General features: G+C 32.9%; 1 protein-coding gene across 10 annotated transcripts in view; it reads right to left on the bottom strand.

Moving 5' to 3' along the window:
* AHI1 (Abelson helper integration site 1) overlaps positions 1-21244 on the bottom strand; it is a 163614-nt gene that overhangs the window by 116078 nt on the left and 26292 nt on the right. For all 10 annotated transcript variants that reach the window (XM_036221956.1, XM_036221955.1, XM_036221952.1 and 7 more), the window contains 6 exons: positions 20449-20601; positions 16841-16973; positions 10828-10951; positions 5614-5843; positions 3912-4018; positions 1355-1473 (listed from right to left, as the gene is read on the bottom strand). In XM_036221956.1, coding sequence (XP_036077849.1) covers positions 1355-1473; positions 3912-4018; positions 5614-5843; positions 10828-10951; positions 16841-16973; positions 20449-20601 — 866 coding nt within the window. The remainder of the gene's footprint in view (positions 1-1354; positions 1474-3911; positions 4019-5613; positions 5844-10827; positions 10952-16840; positions 16974-20448; positions 20602-21244) is intronic.

Consider the following 21244-nt stretch of genomic DNA (forward strand, 5'->3'; position numbering starts at 1 on the left):
AATCTTATGAGTATGATATATTATTTCTCCCATTTGAGTGATAAGAAAAAAAAGAGAGGTACAGAGAGGTTAATCAGCTAGTAAGGGGTGTAAAAGGTATCTGATTCTAAGCAGTCTGCCTCTAGAGACCAAGCATGAGCTTAAGCTGAATACTATACTGCTTAAAAAGAGATCATCGAACTCCTTAGGCCTTCTAAAATGTGGCTCTAATCTCTACTTCTAAAAGTGTCTCTTGTCAAGAAACCTATGCTTATACAGACTACCTCACTCTGCCTAGAACACAACTTACATTATTCCAGGCTTTTCTATTCTACTGAAAACACTCCATCTTATCTAAATTCTACCCATTTTTCAAGATTGAGCTCAAAGAACCACCTCTCTATTGAGCCTTTAAGAGAAGACTATATTATAGCTTTCACCTTTGTTGCCATGAAATATATAATCTTTTTATTATAAATTTATATTCATTAAAAATATATACTAAATACTAGCTATCTGCAAGGCACAGTATGGGTGCAATGTATAGAAAAAAGGAATAAGCAGATTCCAGTCCAAAGAGATCTTACAATTTAGCCTAATTAAAAGACTGTGTGTTGTTCTGGAGGTAGTACCACTGGATTATAAACTCCTGATGAGCTACTTCTGCTTATTCTCCCGCAGCATCCATGCTAGTGTCTTGACCAGTTCTATGTACATATTTAAGGGCTTAATGGTTAGTCCTAAAAAGAGAACTGCAGAATAAACTAATACAAATCACCACATTTGCCTTTCTAAATACTATAATGAAATCTAATAACACAGCTTCCTCTCATTTGTTTTGACAGAACTCAACACCAAAACAAAAGCATGCCAGAAATCCATGCTGATTTTCCCAGAACTCTGCTTCTGCCTTTTATGTTAAGAATATTTTCTTTCATTTGCTTTATTCAGAAATAAAACAACAACTAAAAAAAACAAGAATGTGTTATTCAAAAGCCCTCTCAGTTATGATATTAAATCATAATATGCTATACCAGTATCATAGAGATAAAAGATATTCCACGATAGGTTTTTTTAATTGTGAAAATATAGAGCAACTGTGTACATTTCAGCCTCATAATTATTCCCATTTTGGGGCAGATAATTCCTCATTGTAGGAGGCAGTCTTATGAACTATATGATTTTTAGCAGAATATCTCTAGTCTCTACCCACTAGATAGTAAAAGCAACATTCAAAGATGTCTCCAGACACTACCAGATGTCTCCTGAAGGACAAAATCATTCGGATAAGAACTACAGCTTCATTTTGTAAATATGAATTAATTCATTACTTATTCTATGAGTGCTTAAACTGCCAACAGTGAAATATACTTACATTCGGAGATCCATAATTCTCAAAGTACTGTCTTTGGTATGAATTAACAAACGTTTTCCATTGGGATGAACCTCCAAATAACTTATTGGAATTCCCTTAAACTCACTCTCTTTAATTTCCTAAAATGATAAAAAAAAAAAAAAATTAAAAATATTACCACTGTAAGGTTTGTTTAGTATTAAGTCCTTTTTAGAGTACAAAAGAACAAAATTAATTTTAAGGTATCATTTTCAATTACACTAATCAGGATGCTTTAAAATTGTTTCAAAGGATCCCCAGTAATTTCAGTTTAAGGTTGAAAATAAAGCTAATGAAATGAACCTTTGGTGGTTATGTAACACTATAGTAGTATGTGTTTCTGTAGTATATTTCCAAACGAAAAGCACTTCCTGCAAATGCATCTTCTAACTCGGCATTTTTTTGTTTATCACCGTACAAGAAAGCTTCGGTTTTTTATAAATTCAAAAGTAAGTATAGAATTAACTTTCAAGTTCTATTTCAGTCTCAGATTATTTCTTTATACACTTACTTCCATTGTCCTGAAAAAGGTATATTATCAGCAGATAATTCTGGAATAATTTAATTTAGATGCTATTTTAGGTGTTTTTTTTTTTTTAATATAGTTATTTAAGGCAGCTATAGAAGACATCTGATTAATGATGTCAAAAAAGACATAAACACTGAAGGAGAAATCTGCCTAAACAAGCCTTGCATTAATTAGAATAATTACCAAAGGTCCTTCTTGATAGTATTACTAAGAGAAAGAAAATATATTACAAATGCAAAACTACTTAAAGTTCAGACTCAAAGAGAAGTACACTTTAACCTGCAGGCAGAATCATGAATTACCCTTTCCCCTCAAGGACCCCTTATTATTTGCTGCTCCCTTCTGGAGAGTCTTCTCTTCGGATGTGGGTTGGCACCAGCAAATGTAGGGCACACACAGCTACAGTCCCAACATCAGCAGCTAAGTCCCTGCTACAGCTGCTGGACACTAAGACCTGCTGTCAGCTACTTCTTAAAAGTTACAGAAAAAGTTCAAACACTGACATCGCAGGCAGGGTTTTACAGAGCTGAACAACAACCATTTGAGGGTGGGATGCACTGTTGGGGGTTTGAGCAACTGCAGTAACACACAGATGTAAATACGAAAAAAAAAAAAAAAACATAGCAAGTTAAATGTTAGGTACTAATTTGAGAAAAGTGCCAGCAGACTTAGTGTCTGCAACATCTATTAATGATTTCCTCCATATTTTTCTTTATCATATTCATGCTCAAACTAGAAAAGCCCTAATTTTGAAGCCTCTGTCCTGTATCAAGGAATGTGTGCAACATCACAGGGACACTTTGCCTCGAGGACAGACGAGTAAAACAGCATTTCTCGCACTGCTGGTTGAAGACAACCAGCAAGAAATCACAATCTCCAGTTTGTCTTAGGGCTTCACCTACTAAAAAGACATTCCAGCTCATTTCTTAAATTTTTATTGTTGACTGTCTCAAGTAACCACCGGGCTACAGACTTTCAAGGTATATTTGCCTTTCTTTACTGGGGTAAAGAAACACATGATTTTAACACAAATGACTGAAATGCCTTTAGAGACCTGCCAATCCCTCTAATATATAAGTAATCAGAAAATTATTTTCAAAGTGTGTGAAATTAGGCTAGAACATGAATCTCAAGCCATCATTCATTAACCTGATAGATAAGGATGACTAAAAATTTTTAAACTTGATGGTCTCAGGTCTGATAGACTCAATAGATTTAACTAAAGTTTGTGGAAATTATTTTTCATTTACAGTGTTTTTTTCCAAACAAGGACAATTGTTATACTCTATTACAAATAAAAAATGAAAGAACAAAGGTACAGCATGTAAGACAAAAACTATATCAATTTACATAAAACAAGCTCGTTTAATGATTGATTCTGTATATAATATTTTAATATACAAACCACCTTAAAAACACTCTATTCCAAAAATGAAAGAGATTATCCACTTTTTTCTGCTTATATAGCAAATTTCAAATGAAATAAATAGCAGAAATGGGTGAAGGTGGTCAAAAGGTAAAAAGGAAAAAAATGAAACAATTATTGTGATGAAATAAGAGAATCCCTCATCATTACATAATCTCATTACATAATTTTGAAAGATGGTATGGTTAACAAAACAGTGAACACACTGTTTTTGGAGTGATATTATTGGACTGAGAAAAAAATACAAATACAGAAAACATTATTTACAGATGGTAATATAAATCACATTTTAGCATAAATTTCATTAATGGATCACTGAATTCCATAATGCAAAGTAAGGACCTAAAATATTAAAGGAGAGCTTGGCCAAAATAAAAAAAAAATTTCACTAAGTCATTTTATCGTCAATCAGTCATCAGAAAGACATGATAATTGATGAATGATAACTGATTTTTCAGAGAGTAAGGAAAACAATATTTTTGACGAAAAAGAATAAAACGTCCTGATGTCTTATTTAAAGGTCATGTGGTTCAATGTTTTTGCCAATTTAATTAAATCCCAAAATATGAAATACAATTTTATACCTTATCGACACTCCAATGGCTGATTGAATGTTGCACGTCATTAACTTTGACGTAGGTATTCCATACAACAATCACCCCAGTGCAGTCTCCTGAATACATGTGATGACCTGTTTAAGTAAATAAAATTACTCACCTTTGCTACACAGAGGTAAAAACAAATAATATAAAAGTGGGAAAACACATCCCAGTGAAATGGTCAAAGAATTCTAGGGCTATTAAAGGGTATTTCAGTTTAAAAGAGCCAAAAAAACAAACCTAACTCCCAATCAAATCCCAATTATCTTTAAATAAATTCTTTACTCTTTTGAATTATTTTTCATGACTGATTCCCCTCTGCGACTTGCCTGATTTTAATACGAAAATAAAAAATAAAAATAAAAATAAAAATGAGCAACTCGGTGCATGCGTGTATGGCTCAAATCCCAAAGCCAAATAAATTATCTGAATTATCCAATATGTATCCACATGCTCACCTTTATTAACCTATATAATGTTTTATATTCCTGGAAAAACTCTTCTATTTTGATATATACTGTTAGCATAATGCCTGAGATCCAGCAAGAACTCAATGTCAGAATAAAAGTAAATAACAGGTGTTTTGGTTAACATCAATTCTTAATGTCAAACCATCTTACAATTGAATGAGACCTGAGACCATCAAGTTTAACTCAGAAATATCTTACACTCCAGTATGAACAGATATTCATTCAGCAACTGGGAATTTAATATTTTAAAAAACAGTTTATTCAACTGATAAATTGCTCTACGTATTAGGATGTTTTCTCTAATTCTGAGCAATCTGAATTCTGCAGCTTTGGTCCTACTTCTACCCACTGGAGAAACAAGACTGATTTCTTCTTTTTTGATATATGGATATCTTAGCCAAATATCTGAAGAAATTCTTCATCTCTCTTTCATACTGTGAGCTATTTCTATTATGACAGAGTTGTCAGATACCTTTCTATCATTGGCTGACCTTTCCTGTATGTGTTCCAATACGTTAACATCTTTATAGTTGAAGTGAGTACACTAGTAGTAATTATCATTTTGATCTAGATCATATGATAATTAATTATAGCTACAGCCTATATATCTAGTGTTCAAAATAATGTAAAATGTAACTAATAGATATAATAAATTTCTTTAGTCTTTCAGCTGTTAAAATCTATATTTTATATCTTTAAAACATCATCTATATTATTTATATAGATAAACCTTTAACTGCAAATTTCCTTTCTATATGTTTCTATACTTTCAAAAAACAATCCTGCTGTTACATTTAAAATATATTTTTTCAATATTCTTTTGAGATGTTCCCTTCATCTTCCTTAATTTTACCCTTTAACCTAAAAGACTCTTTAAAAAAAAAAAAAAAAAAAAAAAAAAAAAAACCTACTCAGGAGATAATCAGTGAAATATGTTTCTGAAATTTGGAACAGGATTGCTTGTTACAGCAAAGATTAGTTGAATCTAAATGTTTGGGAATTTAATGACTTTAAAATTACAAACAACTTCATCAGTGCCAAAACTATGCTCAGGTTTCCCATATAATCTGCAAAATATGCACAAACCTAACTATGCACAACCATCAATACATAAAATCCCTCTCAAGCTTAAAATATTTATTATTCTAGTGAAATAAAAAATTTTTAAATATCCTTCATGCAATTCGGCTTCATTTGGAATATGTTCTCTGACATACCTTCAATATCGAAACAGAGGGAGTTGATGAAACTCTTGTGAGTGTCAAACTGTCGGACCAATATGGCAGGATCCTCTCTCATATCAACTTTCCATACGCGTATCACAGAATCATAGCACCCTGTAACCACCAGTTCTTTTACAGCTGGATGGAATTTAGCCGTGTAAACAAAAGCAGGATGAGGTAAAACTCTGAACGTCTTTGTATTATCTATTTCATTTTTCCATATCCTGGAAAAAGATAAAAAGTTACACATTGCTTCTGAAAGGCACAAGTTTCTTTAAAAGTTTCTCGAAGAACCAATACAGCCAACAGGATTTACGTAAGCAAATGACAACAACCAATGGTAAACTAAATGTAAACTTTATGATAACAAAAAAAATATGATCATGTATTTGATGGCATGGATTCTTTACATTTTGACAAAGTTATTTCTTACTGTTATTATCAAGTGTAATGGTTAATTTGTCTACTAATTATAATCTATACTATAAAATGAAAAACTGTATTTGTATTTGGATATGTCTTTTTTAAACCTATTTTGATATTGTTTAAACACACATCAAATAGCTGGTAAAATATTGCATTTAGTCCACTATACATAAAAAATAAAATATAGGGAGAAACTTTACTGATTTCTTATTTAGGCTGTACACATTGCTTTTTCATAGTGCTTACCAGTGGGGGGTTTAGAGAACAGGATACTTTATATTAGTAATTTCAAAGCCTAGATAATAAACATGAAGATCTTAAGGACTTAAAAGTCATAATGAAATTACTATATGAATACTTGATTAAAATAAGATTAAAGATAAGAATTTAAGATTAAAATAATATAGTATGTTTTCTATCAAACTATATTAAGCACTCACTTTGTGTTTAACATTCTCATTGCCTCTTCCTCTAAATAATGGATGATTTATAAAAATTAGTATAATCGTCATTGCTATAATCCTGACAAAAGAGTAAACCCTAAGGGTTGAACTGTTATGTTAGATACTGTGCATGTGTAATCAATGTGTAAAAATAGGCAACATCTAGCAATAGACAGGTGCTAAATGAGTGTGGAACACTGGATTTTCAAAAGCTTAAGTTCTCAGAACTAGAAGAGTTTATTAATCTTTTAATATGGGGATTTATAATTCATCCTTTTAATTATTGACTAAGAACTAAAGGAAATTAAGTCTTTTATCAATTGTCAATAAAAGAAAAAATACAGTTGCTAGTCAAGAATAACATTCTACGAGTTTTCTCAGCAGCTGCTTAAAATACAGGATATGATCTTCAATTACTGAGAATCCAAACTAATAATGCAGGAAGTGAAAGAACATGTTTTCAAGTCAAAATAAAGCATGTGTGTCACTGCATAAACATTTTATCATAGTAATAGCTTTCAATGAACATATGTCACATGAAATATAGTATTTATTGAAAAAAGAAAATCACTAATTTGAAATATTACAAGGACTGTTAAAAGATAAAAACTTTAGTTGCTCACTAATAAATTTTAGTGGCATTATTTGAAATACCATGTAACAGACATGAATGAAGCAATCATATTTTAAAAAGAGCTCGATATAATTGAGAGACACATTTTTTTAAATAAAAATGAATTTTTTAGTTAAAAAACCAAAACTGGTATCTATGATGGCATTAGTCACCCAATCAATGGTAGAATCCAAGATCAAAACAAATTTATAAATGGATTAAGAAAAAAATCAAGCTCATCATAGACAGAAAAGAAGGATATACAAATTTGTAAGACTGGGTGACTGTACAAAAAAACAATTATTAGAATTGGAAAAGAAAAAATATACCGAAGTTAAAATAGCATGTGTGAAGAGAAGGTGGAGTGGGGACAAAGGGGCCTATCTGGGGGCCATTACACACGGAAAAATCTTTCCGATTATATGAGAAGTTGTTGATTTGAGAAAAATAAAGATTATACTAAATATAACTAAAAAAGGGAGGTTTAGGTTAAACCTATATGGCAGAAAACTAACCAGTGGAAAACAGTTACTTAGGGGACACCAATGATAGCATGTGACAGTGATCCTGAGGAAGACAGAGAGGACATGGGCAGAAACCCACACTTCTGCCATTTCTGAGCATTAGTAACTAATTCTCTTCCTTTTCATTTTAGCCTATTCAATGTAGGTATTCTTCACCTCTTTCAAAAACCTCAGTCTTTTTGGATCTAGCCACAATGTTTCTTTCTTCACTCAGTTAATCCTTCACAATAATATTTTTACGACATAGCATCCTGAATTAATATTAATTTCAAAACTACATAAAGAAAAAAGCATACTTTACTAAAATATATTATATGTTGTATGGGCAAATCCAAGATGGCTTTAAGAAATGGTGAAATCTGAGCTGGGTTTTAAATGATGACTATGAGACCACTCAGACTTACAAAAGGCATTTAAATGATTGTTGAATGAATGACTTGGGCAGAAATTGTACAAGAAAGGCATGTAAGCATAGGAAGACTAGGTAAGGTAATATGTCATGGAGCTGCCAGAGAAGATAAGATGTTAAGGGTATTTCAAAAGATTGTGTGGATGAGGCAGAGGGTACATGTGAAATGCATAAGAGAAGAGTGTAAGGTCAAAGAGGGACAAGCCTATCATGCCATGCTAAGGACGTGGAACCTTTTCCAAAGGGCAATGGCAATCGAAGTTTTTTTTTAAATCAAGGCATTATGAAAGATGGTTTTAGAAAGATAATTTTAGCATAGTGGAGATGGAAGAGGCTAGAGGCTGAACACTGGGAAAGTTCTGCAGCAACAGTTTAAGCAAGAGACAATAAGAGCTTAAATCAAGACGATAGCAGTAAGGGCAGAAAGATATTATGGTGAGCATTTTAGGAGACAGAATGGACAGACTTTAGTATTATTTACATCTGGAAATAAATGGTGGCAGGAGAAAAGTACAACTCTTGATTCCCAGCTTGGGAGACAGAGTAGATAAGCATGTCATTTAAAAATATATCAGAGTACTAAAAGAGGAAAAGAAAGTTTGGTGATTTCGGTAAGATGATTTTGGACTTGAGGTACCATTGGGAAATCCAGACAGAAGTCTGAAAGAGAAAGTCAAACTCAGAAAAAATGTGGAAGTCATTAGCATATAAGGGAGAGTCAAAACCAAAGAAGACAACAGGGACCAGGATAAGCACACCAAACAAGGGAAGACAATCAAGTAAAGGATCTTGGGGATAAATATCTGTAGAGAATAGGCAGATGAAAGGATCAAAAAAAAGGAATGAAAATTGGTCGGAGTCATAAAAAAGAAAACCAAAAGAGGTTGTCAATTAAAACTATGAATTAAAAATATTTCAAGGCTAATCAATAATTAATTACTGCATCGAAGGCAAACGGGGTAAGGACTGAAACTGGCCAGTAGATCTAAAACTTAGCAAGTAACTGCTGACCTCTTGAAGAAAGTTATATGGCATGGTGGGTGTGAAAGCCAAACTAACTGGGTTGAAGCAAAGACAATGTGTGTAGGATACTCTTAATGATGTAGAAATAATAATAATAATAAATAATAATAATAATAATAATAATAATAATGATGTGGTAGTCTGGAAGGCAGGAAAAGATTTCTTTAAGATAAGGAGATTGGAGTTGACCCGTGACCAACATGGGTTTGAACAGTGCTAGTCCACTCATATGCAGATTTTTAAATTGTATTTTGAAGCTGTATTTTCAATCCATGGTTGGAAATCCACACACGCTGTATTTCTAAGATGAGAGGACAAAATCAATAAAGATACTATAGAGCCAAGAGATGCAGGAAATAGAAATAACAAAATAGTAGATTAAAGGACTGAGATTAAAAGCACAGGTCAAATATTAGCCTTAAAGTGTCTGTACCTATACTGCTTTGCTAAAAGAGATGGACAGAGAGAAAGATGGGTAAATTCACAGACATTAGGTGGGAAACCAGAGGAAATAAATTAAAATCATGTCTGGCTAAATTTCACTGTAAATTGAAGGCAGTCATCTAATGGAAGTGCAAAGATTGTGGTTCAGAATGGAGACTGTGAAGCATGGTAAGGTTTGGATCTGCAGCCAGAGGAATGAGAAAAGATAGCTGAACAAATATAAGTAAAAGGATTGCTCAGCAGAGATGAGAGCTCAGGAGATTTTCAGATTTACAAATCCACAGTCAGGTTATCGAGTGTAACCTGGCATCAGACAGGATGGCTATGCTGACAGAACAGACCAGACAGGTTCCTGAGGATATTGTTAAGAGGGACTAATAGCAGGTTCCCAGCTAGATAGAGAGGGAAATCAATTGTTTCCATTTGCCATCTTTTTTAATTAACTATAAACAGTAATGATAACATCTTAATCAATTAGACAATTTATATTGAAAGGAAATTGATAAGATTACTAGAAGAAGGGACCCATACACTAAAAACATATTAAAAAGTATGCTTAAAGAACAGGAAGCAGAAGTAGTTAAGAGTGAAATCAGAGTGGATCTTGATCTGGTCTGAATGTCGATTTTGCACAGAGATAATAAATAAATATTTGTGTATCCAACTACATTTGTGGAAATCAAATTTAATGACACATAGAAAATGACATATACAACTGCCTAATAGTTTAGAATATATCCAAAGTAGAACAAGTAACTACAAAACACATAAATGAAACTTTAAAAAGTAGCTTTTAAAATATTTTATTGTGACACTCATTATATTGGAAGGAGTTGTTTTAAGACTGACATTCTGAAATACACAAATACTTGGCAATCTATAAAGCTCTTAGAACATAAAGTGCATATTGATTTATTTACCCTATGCTACATACTGAGCACCACTGTGTCCTGGCCTCTGCACCCAGCTAACACTGAAAATGGAATCCCCATCATCAAGAGCTTATATTCTAGGAAAAATCTCAGTTGTTTTAATAACCTCATCTCAAAGTATTAATTGAACAGTGTACAAAATGATCATCTAAAGACAGTGAGGACTAGAAATATTATACATTACATAAATAACATATATTTAACAAAAATGTCTTCAAGAAAAAAACTTTTCACTACTTATTCAGTCAGTCAGTTTGTATGGTACATATTTATGACAGTCCCCTGATAGGCAAAACATAACTGAGGCATAAGAGTAGTTACATCGCTTTACATTCTCTTTGTTTTCTTTGATGGCAAATATCGTATATGATAAGTACTTCTCAAGTATACTAACCTGGCAGTGCCATCAGATGATGCGGTAAGGATATAGCGGTTATCTTTTGACCAGCAGAGATCATAAATGATATTGAGGTGGCCATACAATTCTCTCATGAAACGTCCGGAAGGAATCTCATATACTAATGAAAATATTGAAAAATTAGTAAGTTTTCTAACAGAGGATCCTTAATATAGTAATATACAAATTCATAACATAATAATTTACACATAAAGCACTGTCCATTAAGAATATTAGCAGACATTTTTAGTATAAAAAATTTCAAAATCTACTTAAAATTTTTTCACTTACTTTAGACACAAGAATTTACACACATAAAATTTTATAATATACTACAATTAACAATTATTCTAATTTCTTTAAAGCAATTTTTCTAATAATCTTTGATAATTAATCAAATAATAAATAACATTTAAACTTCAATTTATTCCAAAGATTCTATAATATCGGCTTTCATGAATAAGGTATTACTTTACCTGAAAACTGATTAAATTCCAACCAAAATTTTAATTATCTGAAGTAATGAGAAATTCAAACTGCACTATGGTCAGAAACAAATTCTAATACTAAAATTACAGATATAATACGGAAATCAACAGAGATCCAATCTGATAAACAAGGCAGTATAGTATTGCTATGTTATTATTTACAATAAATTACCTAAGATAACAACTTGGAACAAAGTTTCCAAGTCTCTACTTCCACCTAGTGGTCAAACCAATAGCCCTTTAAAACACTAAGCAGTACCCAAGTCCTTCTGGCATAGAGAAAAAAAGACCTCAGAAAATCTGCGTCTTCCATAGAAGCAGCAAGAACACTGACAAAAATTGTCAAATTTAACTTTTTCAGACCTCTGGAAATTAAACAAAGGCAATCTGAGGAGAATTTAGTCAAGAAAAGCAGCGGAATCTCAGTAACACTAAGTTTGTAGTATTTTAACTTGCCTTGTTCCTCCCATTCCCATGCTCCAAAGAGACCTTCAAAACCAACAGCCTTGCAACTACAATGTAAACCGGCAGCCTAGCTGCCATGGAATGAGACAGAAGAGGTCTAAAGCTCCCCAAAAGCCCCATCCCCAAGACTTAGCATTATTAGACATCCTGGCAGCTCCCTGAAGGGCTCCATTTTCATGGCTAGGCTTTATCTGACCCGGCCCTGAGCATGCTCTGTGTGAACAGCCCTAATCCTAGAGTGCCTGTTGAAATAATAATACCAGTAATACCAGCTTGGGCTAAGAAGAGGAAGACCAAAAAGCTTAAAAGTAAAAATCTTGCAATGAGATATCCACAGGGGACTTTGAAAAGCTCCAACATACTCCTGGGAAACTAGAAGGACATATACTCCTAGGCCGTGTGAGTGCCCAATAAAGACCTAAAAGGTCCTACCTCTTACTCCAGCTGACCTGAGCAGGCTCTGCGCAAACAGGAAGTGAAGGCGAAGACTGAATGAAGCGCTGAAAGTACATCCCAATGCACAGGCACAGAGCCCTTGGTAAAAAGAGACCTAATCGCTCAAGGCATTAAAAAAATCTCCCTCTAACCATCAGCTGACCACTTACCTAACCAAGTGGAGACTTTAGTGGTAACATATGACAAAAAAGACTATGGAGTTAGTCCAGGAAAGTCATTAACCAAACAGATAAAACAAATAGCCTAGGTGGGTAGATAGAGTGGGGATAGGAAGAAAATCTGATTTCCAGAGCTGTCATATTTTAATAAGTAAAATATCTATATTTCAACATAAAATTATGGACATGTGAGAAAAACAAAACAGAAAAGTATGATCATACACAGGAAAAAAGCAGTTGACAGAAACTGTCCATGAGGAAGCCTAACACTGGTCTTCCTAGACAAAGACTTTAAATCTGCTTTTATAAATACGTTCAAAGATCTAAAACCGTGTCTAAAAAATAAATGTGTGGGAATTAAGGTCTAAGAACTTCTCACCAATAAGAGATAAAAATTATTTTTTAAAAAATGACCAAAAAGAAATTCTAGAATAGAAAAGTATAATAAATGAATACACGATTCACTGAGAGGGGCTCAACGGCAGATTTGAACTGGCAGAAGAATCAAGACTTAACGACAGGTCAATTGATATTATGCAGTCTCAGAGGCAGAAAGAAAAAAAAAAGAAGAAAAAGAAATAAAGGTTTAGAAACCTGTGGGACACCATCAAGTGTACCAACACAGAAATGATAGGACTGCCTGAATGAGAAACAGAAAGGAAAAGAACATCTGAAGACAAAGAAACTTCCCACATTTGTAAAAAAAAAAAACATTAATTTACACATTCTACAAGCTAAACAAATTCCATGCAATCAACAATGAAGATTCAAAAACAAAGATTCTTCTGTTTTTTAAGATGTAAGCAATAAGTAAAGCTAAATTTACATAGTATTATGAAGATTTTTTAAAGCATAAAGTAACATATTTATCACAGAATGTAGAAAACATATAAATCAGAATGAGAGTAATTCTTTCACAGCCCCAAAGAATGAAATCACTATTAATATTGTAGAATATATTTCTTTAGAATCTTTTTTACTCTGTGCATAGGTTTCAGTGAATTTTTAAAATAGCACAGTCATAATCAAACTACACAAATAATTTGATATTTCTTAAAACTAAGATTATTTCATGAGGAGAAATATATGTTTAATAAATGCTAATCAAGCCAATTATAAGTCTTTGCTGAAAAAAAGCAAATCAATGAAGGAATAACTGTTAGAAGCTGAGCAAAGTTCAGCAGGATCTAGTGCTGACAGCAGATGCCCATGAGGACCCAGTGGCTACTTCCTGCTGAGGTGAGTTGGTTTTCATTATTAATCAGGAAGTAAGGGAAAGTATTAATGCCTCTCAATGCTCATCTACACACACACACACACACACACACACACACACACACACCCTTTAAAGATAAATAAATAATTACTCTTTTTAATATAGTTTCTTATATTTTTAAAGGAAATTTGAGAATGGGTTTTTGGCCTCTGCTGACTTCTCTATCATAATGAGAAGTCTTCATCTAGGTACTCCTGAGCCAATTACTATCACTCTAGTGCATAACAAATATGAAGGCTTTGGTATACAAGTTATCACTGCTATCAACCAACGATTTGGACTAAAATTCCTCATGATATCTCATGTTTCTAAATTCCTATAAAACAAAGAATGTTTACAAAAGTCTTCCTGGGGCCCTGATTATGCTGATTCTGAAACCAGATAAACACATTACAAAAAGAGAAAATTATAGGCTACTATCCCTGACGGACATAGATACAAAAATCCTCAAAATATCAGCAAACTGAATTCAACAATACATTAAAAGGATCATACACAATGATTAAGTGGGTTTTATTCCCGGGATGCAAGATTGGTTTAATATAAGCAAATCAATTTATATGAAAATCACATAAACAAAATGAAGGATAAAAATTATATGTTCATATCAATAGATGCTGAAGTCATTTGACAAAATCTAGCCTTCCTGTATGATAAAACTCTCAGGAGAGTAGGAATAGAAGGAACACACCTCAACACAGTAAAAGCCACATATGACAAACCCATAGCTACCAACATCATATTGAATGGGAAAAAGCGAAAAGCATTTTCCTTCAGATCAAGAACAAGACAAGGATGTTTACTTTAACCATTTTTATTCAACACAGTACAGTCATGGCAATCAGACAAAAAAAAAAAAAAGAAATGAAAGGCATCCAGATCATGTCATTATTTGTATGACATGATGCTATATATAGGGAACCCTAAAGATTCCATCAAAAAACTATTAGAACTGATGAATATATTCGGTAAAGTACCAGGATACAAAATTAATATTCAGCAATCGGTTGCATTTTACACACCAATAATTAACTTTCAGAAAGAGGAATTAAGAAAACAATCCCATTTATAACTGCATCAAAAAAATAAAATACCTAGGAATAAATTTAACCAAAGAGGTAAAAGACCGTACTTGGAAAATTATAAAGCAATGAAGAAAGAAACTAAGAAAGATACAAATAAAATAAATGAAAGCATATACCATGCTCAAAGATAGGAAGAATTCACATCAAAATGTCCATACTACTCAAAGAAATCTATAGATTCAATGCAATCCCTATCAAAATACCAATAGCATTTTTCACAAAACTAAAACAAATAATCCTATAATTTATATGCAACCACAAAAGACCCTGAATAGCCACAGAAATCCTGAGAAAAAAGAATAAAGTTGGAGGTATCACAATATCTGATATCAAACTATATAAGACTATAGTAACCAAAACAACATGTTACTGGCATAAAGACAAAGACATAGATCAATGGAACAAAAAGCCCAGAAATAAACCCAAACCTATGAGATCAATTAATCTATGACAAAAGAGGCAAGAATATACAATGAAGTAAAGTAAGTCCATGCAAAACATGGTATTGGGAGAACTGAACAGATACATGCAAAAAAAAAGAAAGAAAGAAAGAAAGAAATCTGACCACTTTCTTACACCGTATATAAAAATAAACTCAAAATGGATTAAAGACTTAAATGTGAGGCCTGAAAACATAAAACTCCAAGAAAAAAACATAGGCAATAAACTCTCTCACACTGCTCTTACTAATATTTTTTTTCTGATTATTTCCTCAGGCAAGAGAAATAAAAGAAAAAATAAACAAATGGGACTACCTCAAATTAAAAAGTTTTTGCACGGCAAAAGAAACCATCAACAAAACAAAAACACAACCCACTGATTGGAGGAAGATATTTGCAATGACACAATAGGGAGTTAATATCCAAAATTTATAAACATACAACTCAACAACAAAAAAGCAAACAATCTAATTAAAAAATGGGGAGAGGACCTGCACAGACATTTCTCTGAAGAGTACATAAAGATGGTCAATAGACATATGAAAAGATGCTCAACATCAGTAGTCATCAGAAAAATGCAAATTAAAACCACAATGAGATATCATCTCACATCTGTTGGAATGGCTATCATCAATAAACCAAAAAAAAAAGTATTGGTGAAGATGTGGAGAAAAGAAACCTTCATCCACTATTGGTGGGATTGCAAATTGGTGCAGCCACCACAGAAAACAGTCCGGAAGTGCCTCAAAAAACTAAAAATAGAACTACCTTATGACCCAGCAATTCCATTTCTGGGTATTTATCCAAAGAAATCCAAAACATTAATTTGAAAAGATATATGAGTCACTATGTTCATTGAGGCATTATTTACAGTAGCCAAGATACAGAAGCAACCTAAGTGCCCATCAACAGACTGGAGAAAGATGTGGTACGTATCTACAATGAGATATTACCTGGCCACAAAAAAGAAGGCAATCTTACCATTTGAGACAACAGGGATGGACCTACAGGGTATTATACAAAGTGAAATACGTCGGGCGGAGAAAGACAAACATATATGTGGAATCTAAAGAACAAAATAAATGAACAAAAAGAACAGAAAAAGACTCATAGATACAGAGAACAAACTGATGGCTATCAGATAGGAGGGGAGTTGGAGGACTGGGTGAAAAAGTGAAGGGATTCAGAAGTACGAATTGGTAGGTAGAAAGTATTAATGCGGATGTAAAGTCCAGCTTAGGGAATATAGTCAATAATACTGTAATAACTATGTAAAGTGCCAGGTGGGTACTAATCAGGGGGATCAGTTTGTAAATTATATACATGTCTAACCACTATGTGGTACACCTAGAACTAATATAAAACAACGTAGAAGAATGTCAACTGTAATTGAAAAAAATACTTTGCATGTTTTACAATTTACCATCACCTTCATTTAATCATTCTCATTCTATTTCTGAACACATATTGTAGAGAAAAGTGTAAAATTATTATAAAAGAATTGTTACTTCACTTAAAGAAATCAATTTAATTTAGTAGTGCTGGGCAATTATTCCAATTAAGATTTCAATGAATTTTAAAAACCAATGATTGTTCTCAATTAATACTTCAAGCAAATTAAACAGATAGGATTATTACTCACAAATAATTGGATATCCATCCCGGCTGGCACAGGCTGCTGCTAATATTCTTCCGTTGTGAGAGAAAGCGAGACAAAAACATCCTCGTTCTCCCGCATTTAGTGAGAAGAGCTGCTTGTTTGGGATACGGCAAGCCTAGAAGACATACATTTTAAAAATATAAATTAAGAAACATTAAAACATAAAGGCTGTCATTAATTTCAATTACAGTAGTGGTAGTGTTTTAATCCCCCATGTCCTTTCACTGTGGCTCAGAGAAAGAGAAAAAAAGTAAGCAATTGAATGATGGAAACCTCAGTAAATTGTTTTACTTTCTAAAGAGGAAATTAGTTCCCCATAAAATTAAGTGAATTTATACTCTATGTCTAACTAGTCCTTAATTCACCTAAAACATGAACAGAAAATTTTAGTATCTGATACCCTAAAGCTGTTACTACCACATAGCTTTTATATAAGCCACAAAAAAACAATATGTCACAGCTGAGCTATATACTTGTTCTGTGGCCTAGCTTAAGCCCCAGATGTATGAAGTCATTCTATTTTTTCCCCTCTTAAAATAACCATTTGTGGCTAACTTTTCAAATGTGTTTTCAAAGTAATCACCTTCTATTGGTTTTTCATTCACTAATTTTATTAAAATTTTTTCATAATTTGTTTTCTCTATTACCAGATGAAACCAAAACTTTCCACACAGTAATATCTACTGTAGAAAATACTGCCTACTTTTATTTGTCCTAATTCTTCTTCTTAGTGAGCCTAAGGTCTTTTGTTTCTTATTATTCCAAAAGTTCAATTTAACATATATTAGGCTCTTACTCTATACCAATAATGTGGTACTTTATTACAAATGTCTGTTAATGTATATTCATCGCAGCAACCCTATGATAAGTAACCATTATTACTATATATAGCTAATAAGGATTATTCAAAGGGTTAAGCCCAGCTTACTGGGCCTGCTCAAAAACGATTAGTTCAGTGGCCTGCTTTCTAGATAGGTACAGGTTTTTTCACAAATAGCATCGAGATTTAGCAGCATTATCAGGAGGCAGCATTATGAGTAGTTACTAGGAGGAGAAAAATTCAAGACATTTTTATGTGCCAATAATGTACCAGACACCACATTACCCATCATTTTCCTCCATCCAGATGATTTAGAAAAGGAAGGGGGGATAAAAAGAGAACAAAAATGGAAAGAAAAGTCAAGAGGTTTTATAATCACTTACTGCTGTTCCTAGAGCAGAAGGCCTGCTTGAGGAAAACTCTGCCTAATCTCCTAAGCTAAAGTCCCTGAAGCCACTACTGTTTGACACCGTATGCAGAAAAAGCAATAAAAGTTTAATAATAGGCAGGCTCTCAACATCTTTGACTCTTTCCCTTTCTTTACTACCTTATCAGGTATTAAATTATGCTGGTTTGTTTTTTCTCTTTTATTTATCTCTTATTTTTCATTTTTGCCACCTTTATGCCAAGGTTAGACCTTTTTCACCTCACACATCATTGACTACAACTGCCATCTAGTAGATTTCTCTCATTCTGATGTATCTTACCTTACGATCTTTTATGTGCCATCGCCAGCACTAATCTGTGCAAAAATACGATTATCACTTCTCTCCTACCCCAAAACTTTCTATTACCTCATATTCCACAAAATCAAGTATTAGGACCATTCAAGACACTACAGTGTGGGCCTACTCTACCAAACAACTTTCTCTCTCATATAAACTGGTTTCCAGCCAGGCAAGTTTTTGAGTGCCTGATGAATACGGCAGGTCCTTTCCCATTTATCTACAACTCTGCCCCCATATGAAATACTCTTCCTTGGCCTTTTTCACCTACCCTTAACTTGGCCACACTTTAAAGTTTATCTCAAGCTCCAGCCTGGTGAATAAACCCTTTTTCCACCACTCCAGTTAGTTCATCACTTTCATATCTGCCATTTTCAAACTTTTCTAAAGTATCAGGATGTTTCGAAATCTTAAACAAATTTTTAGGACCCCAAAAAACTTGTTTATATGACTACATCCATAGATATTTATTTTATTAGATTTTAAAATTGAGAAATTTAGAAAACGTTTGCTAGTTCATTTAAAAAAATAAGTTAACAAACCCACTAAATGTTAACATAATGTCTTTTTATAAAAAGTAACTACATAAAATGAAAACTGTTCTACACTTTTAAAAACCTCTTTAATATAAGCATAATAAAAGACAGCTAGATTTTCTTAACTGCTTTTGCATTCACTCTCTTGTGATATTACATATAATTTAACCTCTGAAAAACTCCAGTGTATAATTGTGAGAGAATAAAAGTGAAAAAGAAACTGAATCATTATGAAACCATTAGAGTCATTATGAGTCTATTATGAAAATAGACTGACTTCGCAGATACCCTGAAAGGGTTTTAGGACTCCCAGAAGTTCCCAAATCACATTCTGAGAACTGCTGATCGACACAATTATTTTTATACCTGTCTTTCCTTAAGGCTTCTCTGTAGCATACCTGACAGCAAACAACACTGTTTTCTATTTCCCCAAGTGATATAAAGGTCCCCAAGGCCACAGTATAAGTTATTCAAAAATGACATTTAGATGGATCTGTAAAACTGGCCGCCAAAAGAAAGTTAAATGTGATCCAAAATACAGAAAGGAAAAAAATCTAAGAAAATAATCATTCTTATATATGTACTGAATGTTTCGTTAAATTAAGATTTTGGATAAACTGCATCTGGTAATGGCTCATACATATAAAACACTCCCCCCTTTGTGGAAATAAGTAAGAGATCTGTAAAACTGTATCAGTAATCCTTCTTGCTATTACAAAAATATGCTAATCAAGTAAGAAAACTTTGGTAAAAACTTAAATTCTGTTCAACTTGTGGTAGAAGGATATACACATACTATCTCCCTTAAAATGTGACTCAGGAAGAAGCCAAGGACTGAAAAAAAGGTCATTAATCCATTTTTTAAAATCCACTTTTAAAGAATAAAATCCATTAAGAGACTTATCTCTTACAGATACCAAAAATCTGTTTTTTTATGTTTGTCATGGGCCGAATTGTGTCCCCAAAAATTCATTTGTTAAAGCTCTAACCCCAGTACCTGAGACTGGAACAGTATTTGGAGATAAAATAGTTAATTACGGTAAAATGAGATTGTTTGGGTGGAGCTGTAATCTAATCACATCTATGTCCTGATTAGAACAGGAAGAGACATCACAGGGATACACAAGCAAAGGAAACAACCATGAAGATGTGGACAGATGGCAGCCATCTTCTAGCCAAGAACAGCTTCAGGTAAACCAACCGCCAAACGCTTGATCTTGGGACTTGCAGGCTCCAGAACTCTGAGTAAATAAATTTCTGTTGTTCACATCACTTAGTCAGTCAGCAGTATTTTTTTTATGGCAAACTAATAAAACTGCCCAGGTCACTAAACAATCTAAGATGCTGCTTTTATGAAAATGATAAACACTCTATTATTATTTGTCAAATAATGGGAAGATAAGATCGTGATTAAAAAGAGTTAAACAGCAATCTGTCCTAGGAGCTGTTGGAGAGTTTAAAGTAAATAAGTAAATAACTAAATGAATCCAATATTATCAAATACTTCACCTGCCCAGGCAGTCGTTTCCATTTTACTACCTCCTTTGAATCTTCTAATCCAGGTTCTGTCTCTACAGAACTTGACTCATGGTGCTGTTCACAATACAATGGTTTACCCTTTTCCTCCTGAAGAGTCATCATAGAACGGTAAGATGGCTTTATCTAAGTATGTGTAGAAAATGAAAAAATTATATATCATGCTAATTTTTTTCTCTTTTCTAGCATATAAGGTTTTAATATTGAAACAAACAATATGCAAATGTTTTCAAAATGTAATTCAAAAAGTATTCTACTTATATTTGCACATTATTCTAAATAAAATGAAAGTTGCTTGAAATTATAGTCCTGTAAACAAAAAGCCTTATAAGTTAAGAGGAGAAAAAGAGAACTTTAATGGTAACATTAAATGGTTTCAATAACTCTGTTCCTTTGTTTCTGCATCTTCACCTGTATATACAAGATGTTACGTCATGGCTCTGATATACTATGGTATCTCTAATTTTAATATCATAAAACGATACCATAAAGATCTAAAGTTTTTAAATCTCCCATTTCTCAAAAATAGATTTAACTCCATTCAAATCAATGCAAATCAGCTCTGGTCACAGTTTATAATATCAATTATAGAACATGCAAAACTAACCTGAAATATAGGAAACAAGACAAAAGCAAAAGTTTCACCTCATTTTAGGACATTGTTAAGATCATTCACAATTTTAATCTATGAAAAACAGCAGTAGAAATATTATTTAGTGATTATTTGAATATTACTGGCAAAAAAGGCAAAATTGAGTTGTTGTAACAT

This window comes from Rousettus aegyptiacus, unplaced genomic scaffold (genome assembly GCF_014176215.1).
Source record: "Rousettus aegyptiacus isolate mRouAeg1 unplaced genomic scaffold, mRouAeg1.p scaffold_m13_p_1, whole genome shotgun sequence".
Lineage (NCBI taxonomy): Eukaryota > Metazoa > Chordata > Mammalia > Chiroptera > Pteropodidae > Rousettus > Rousettus aegyptiacus.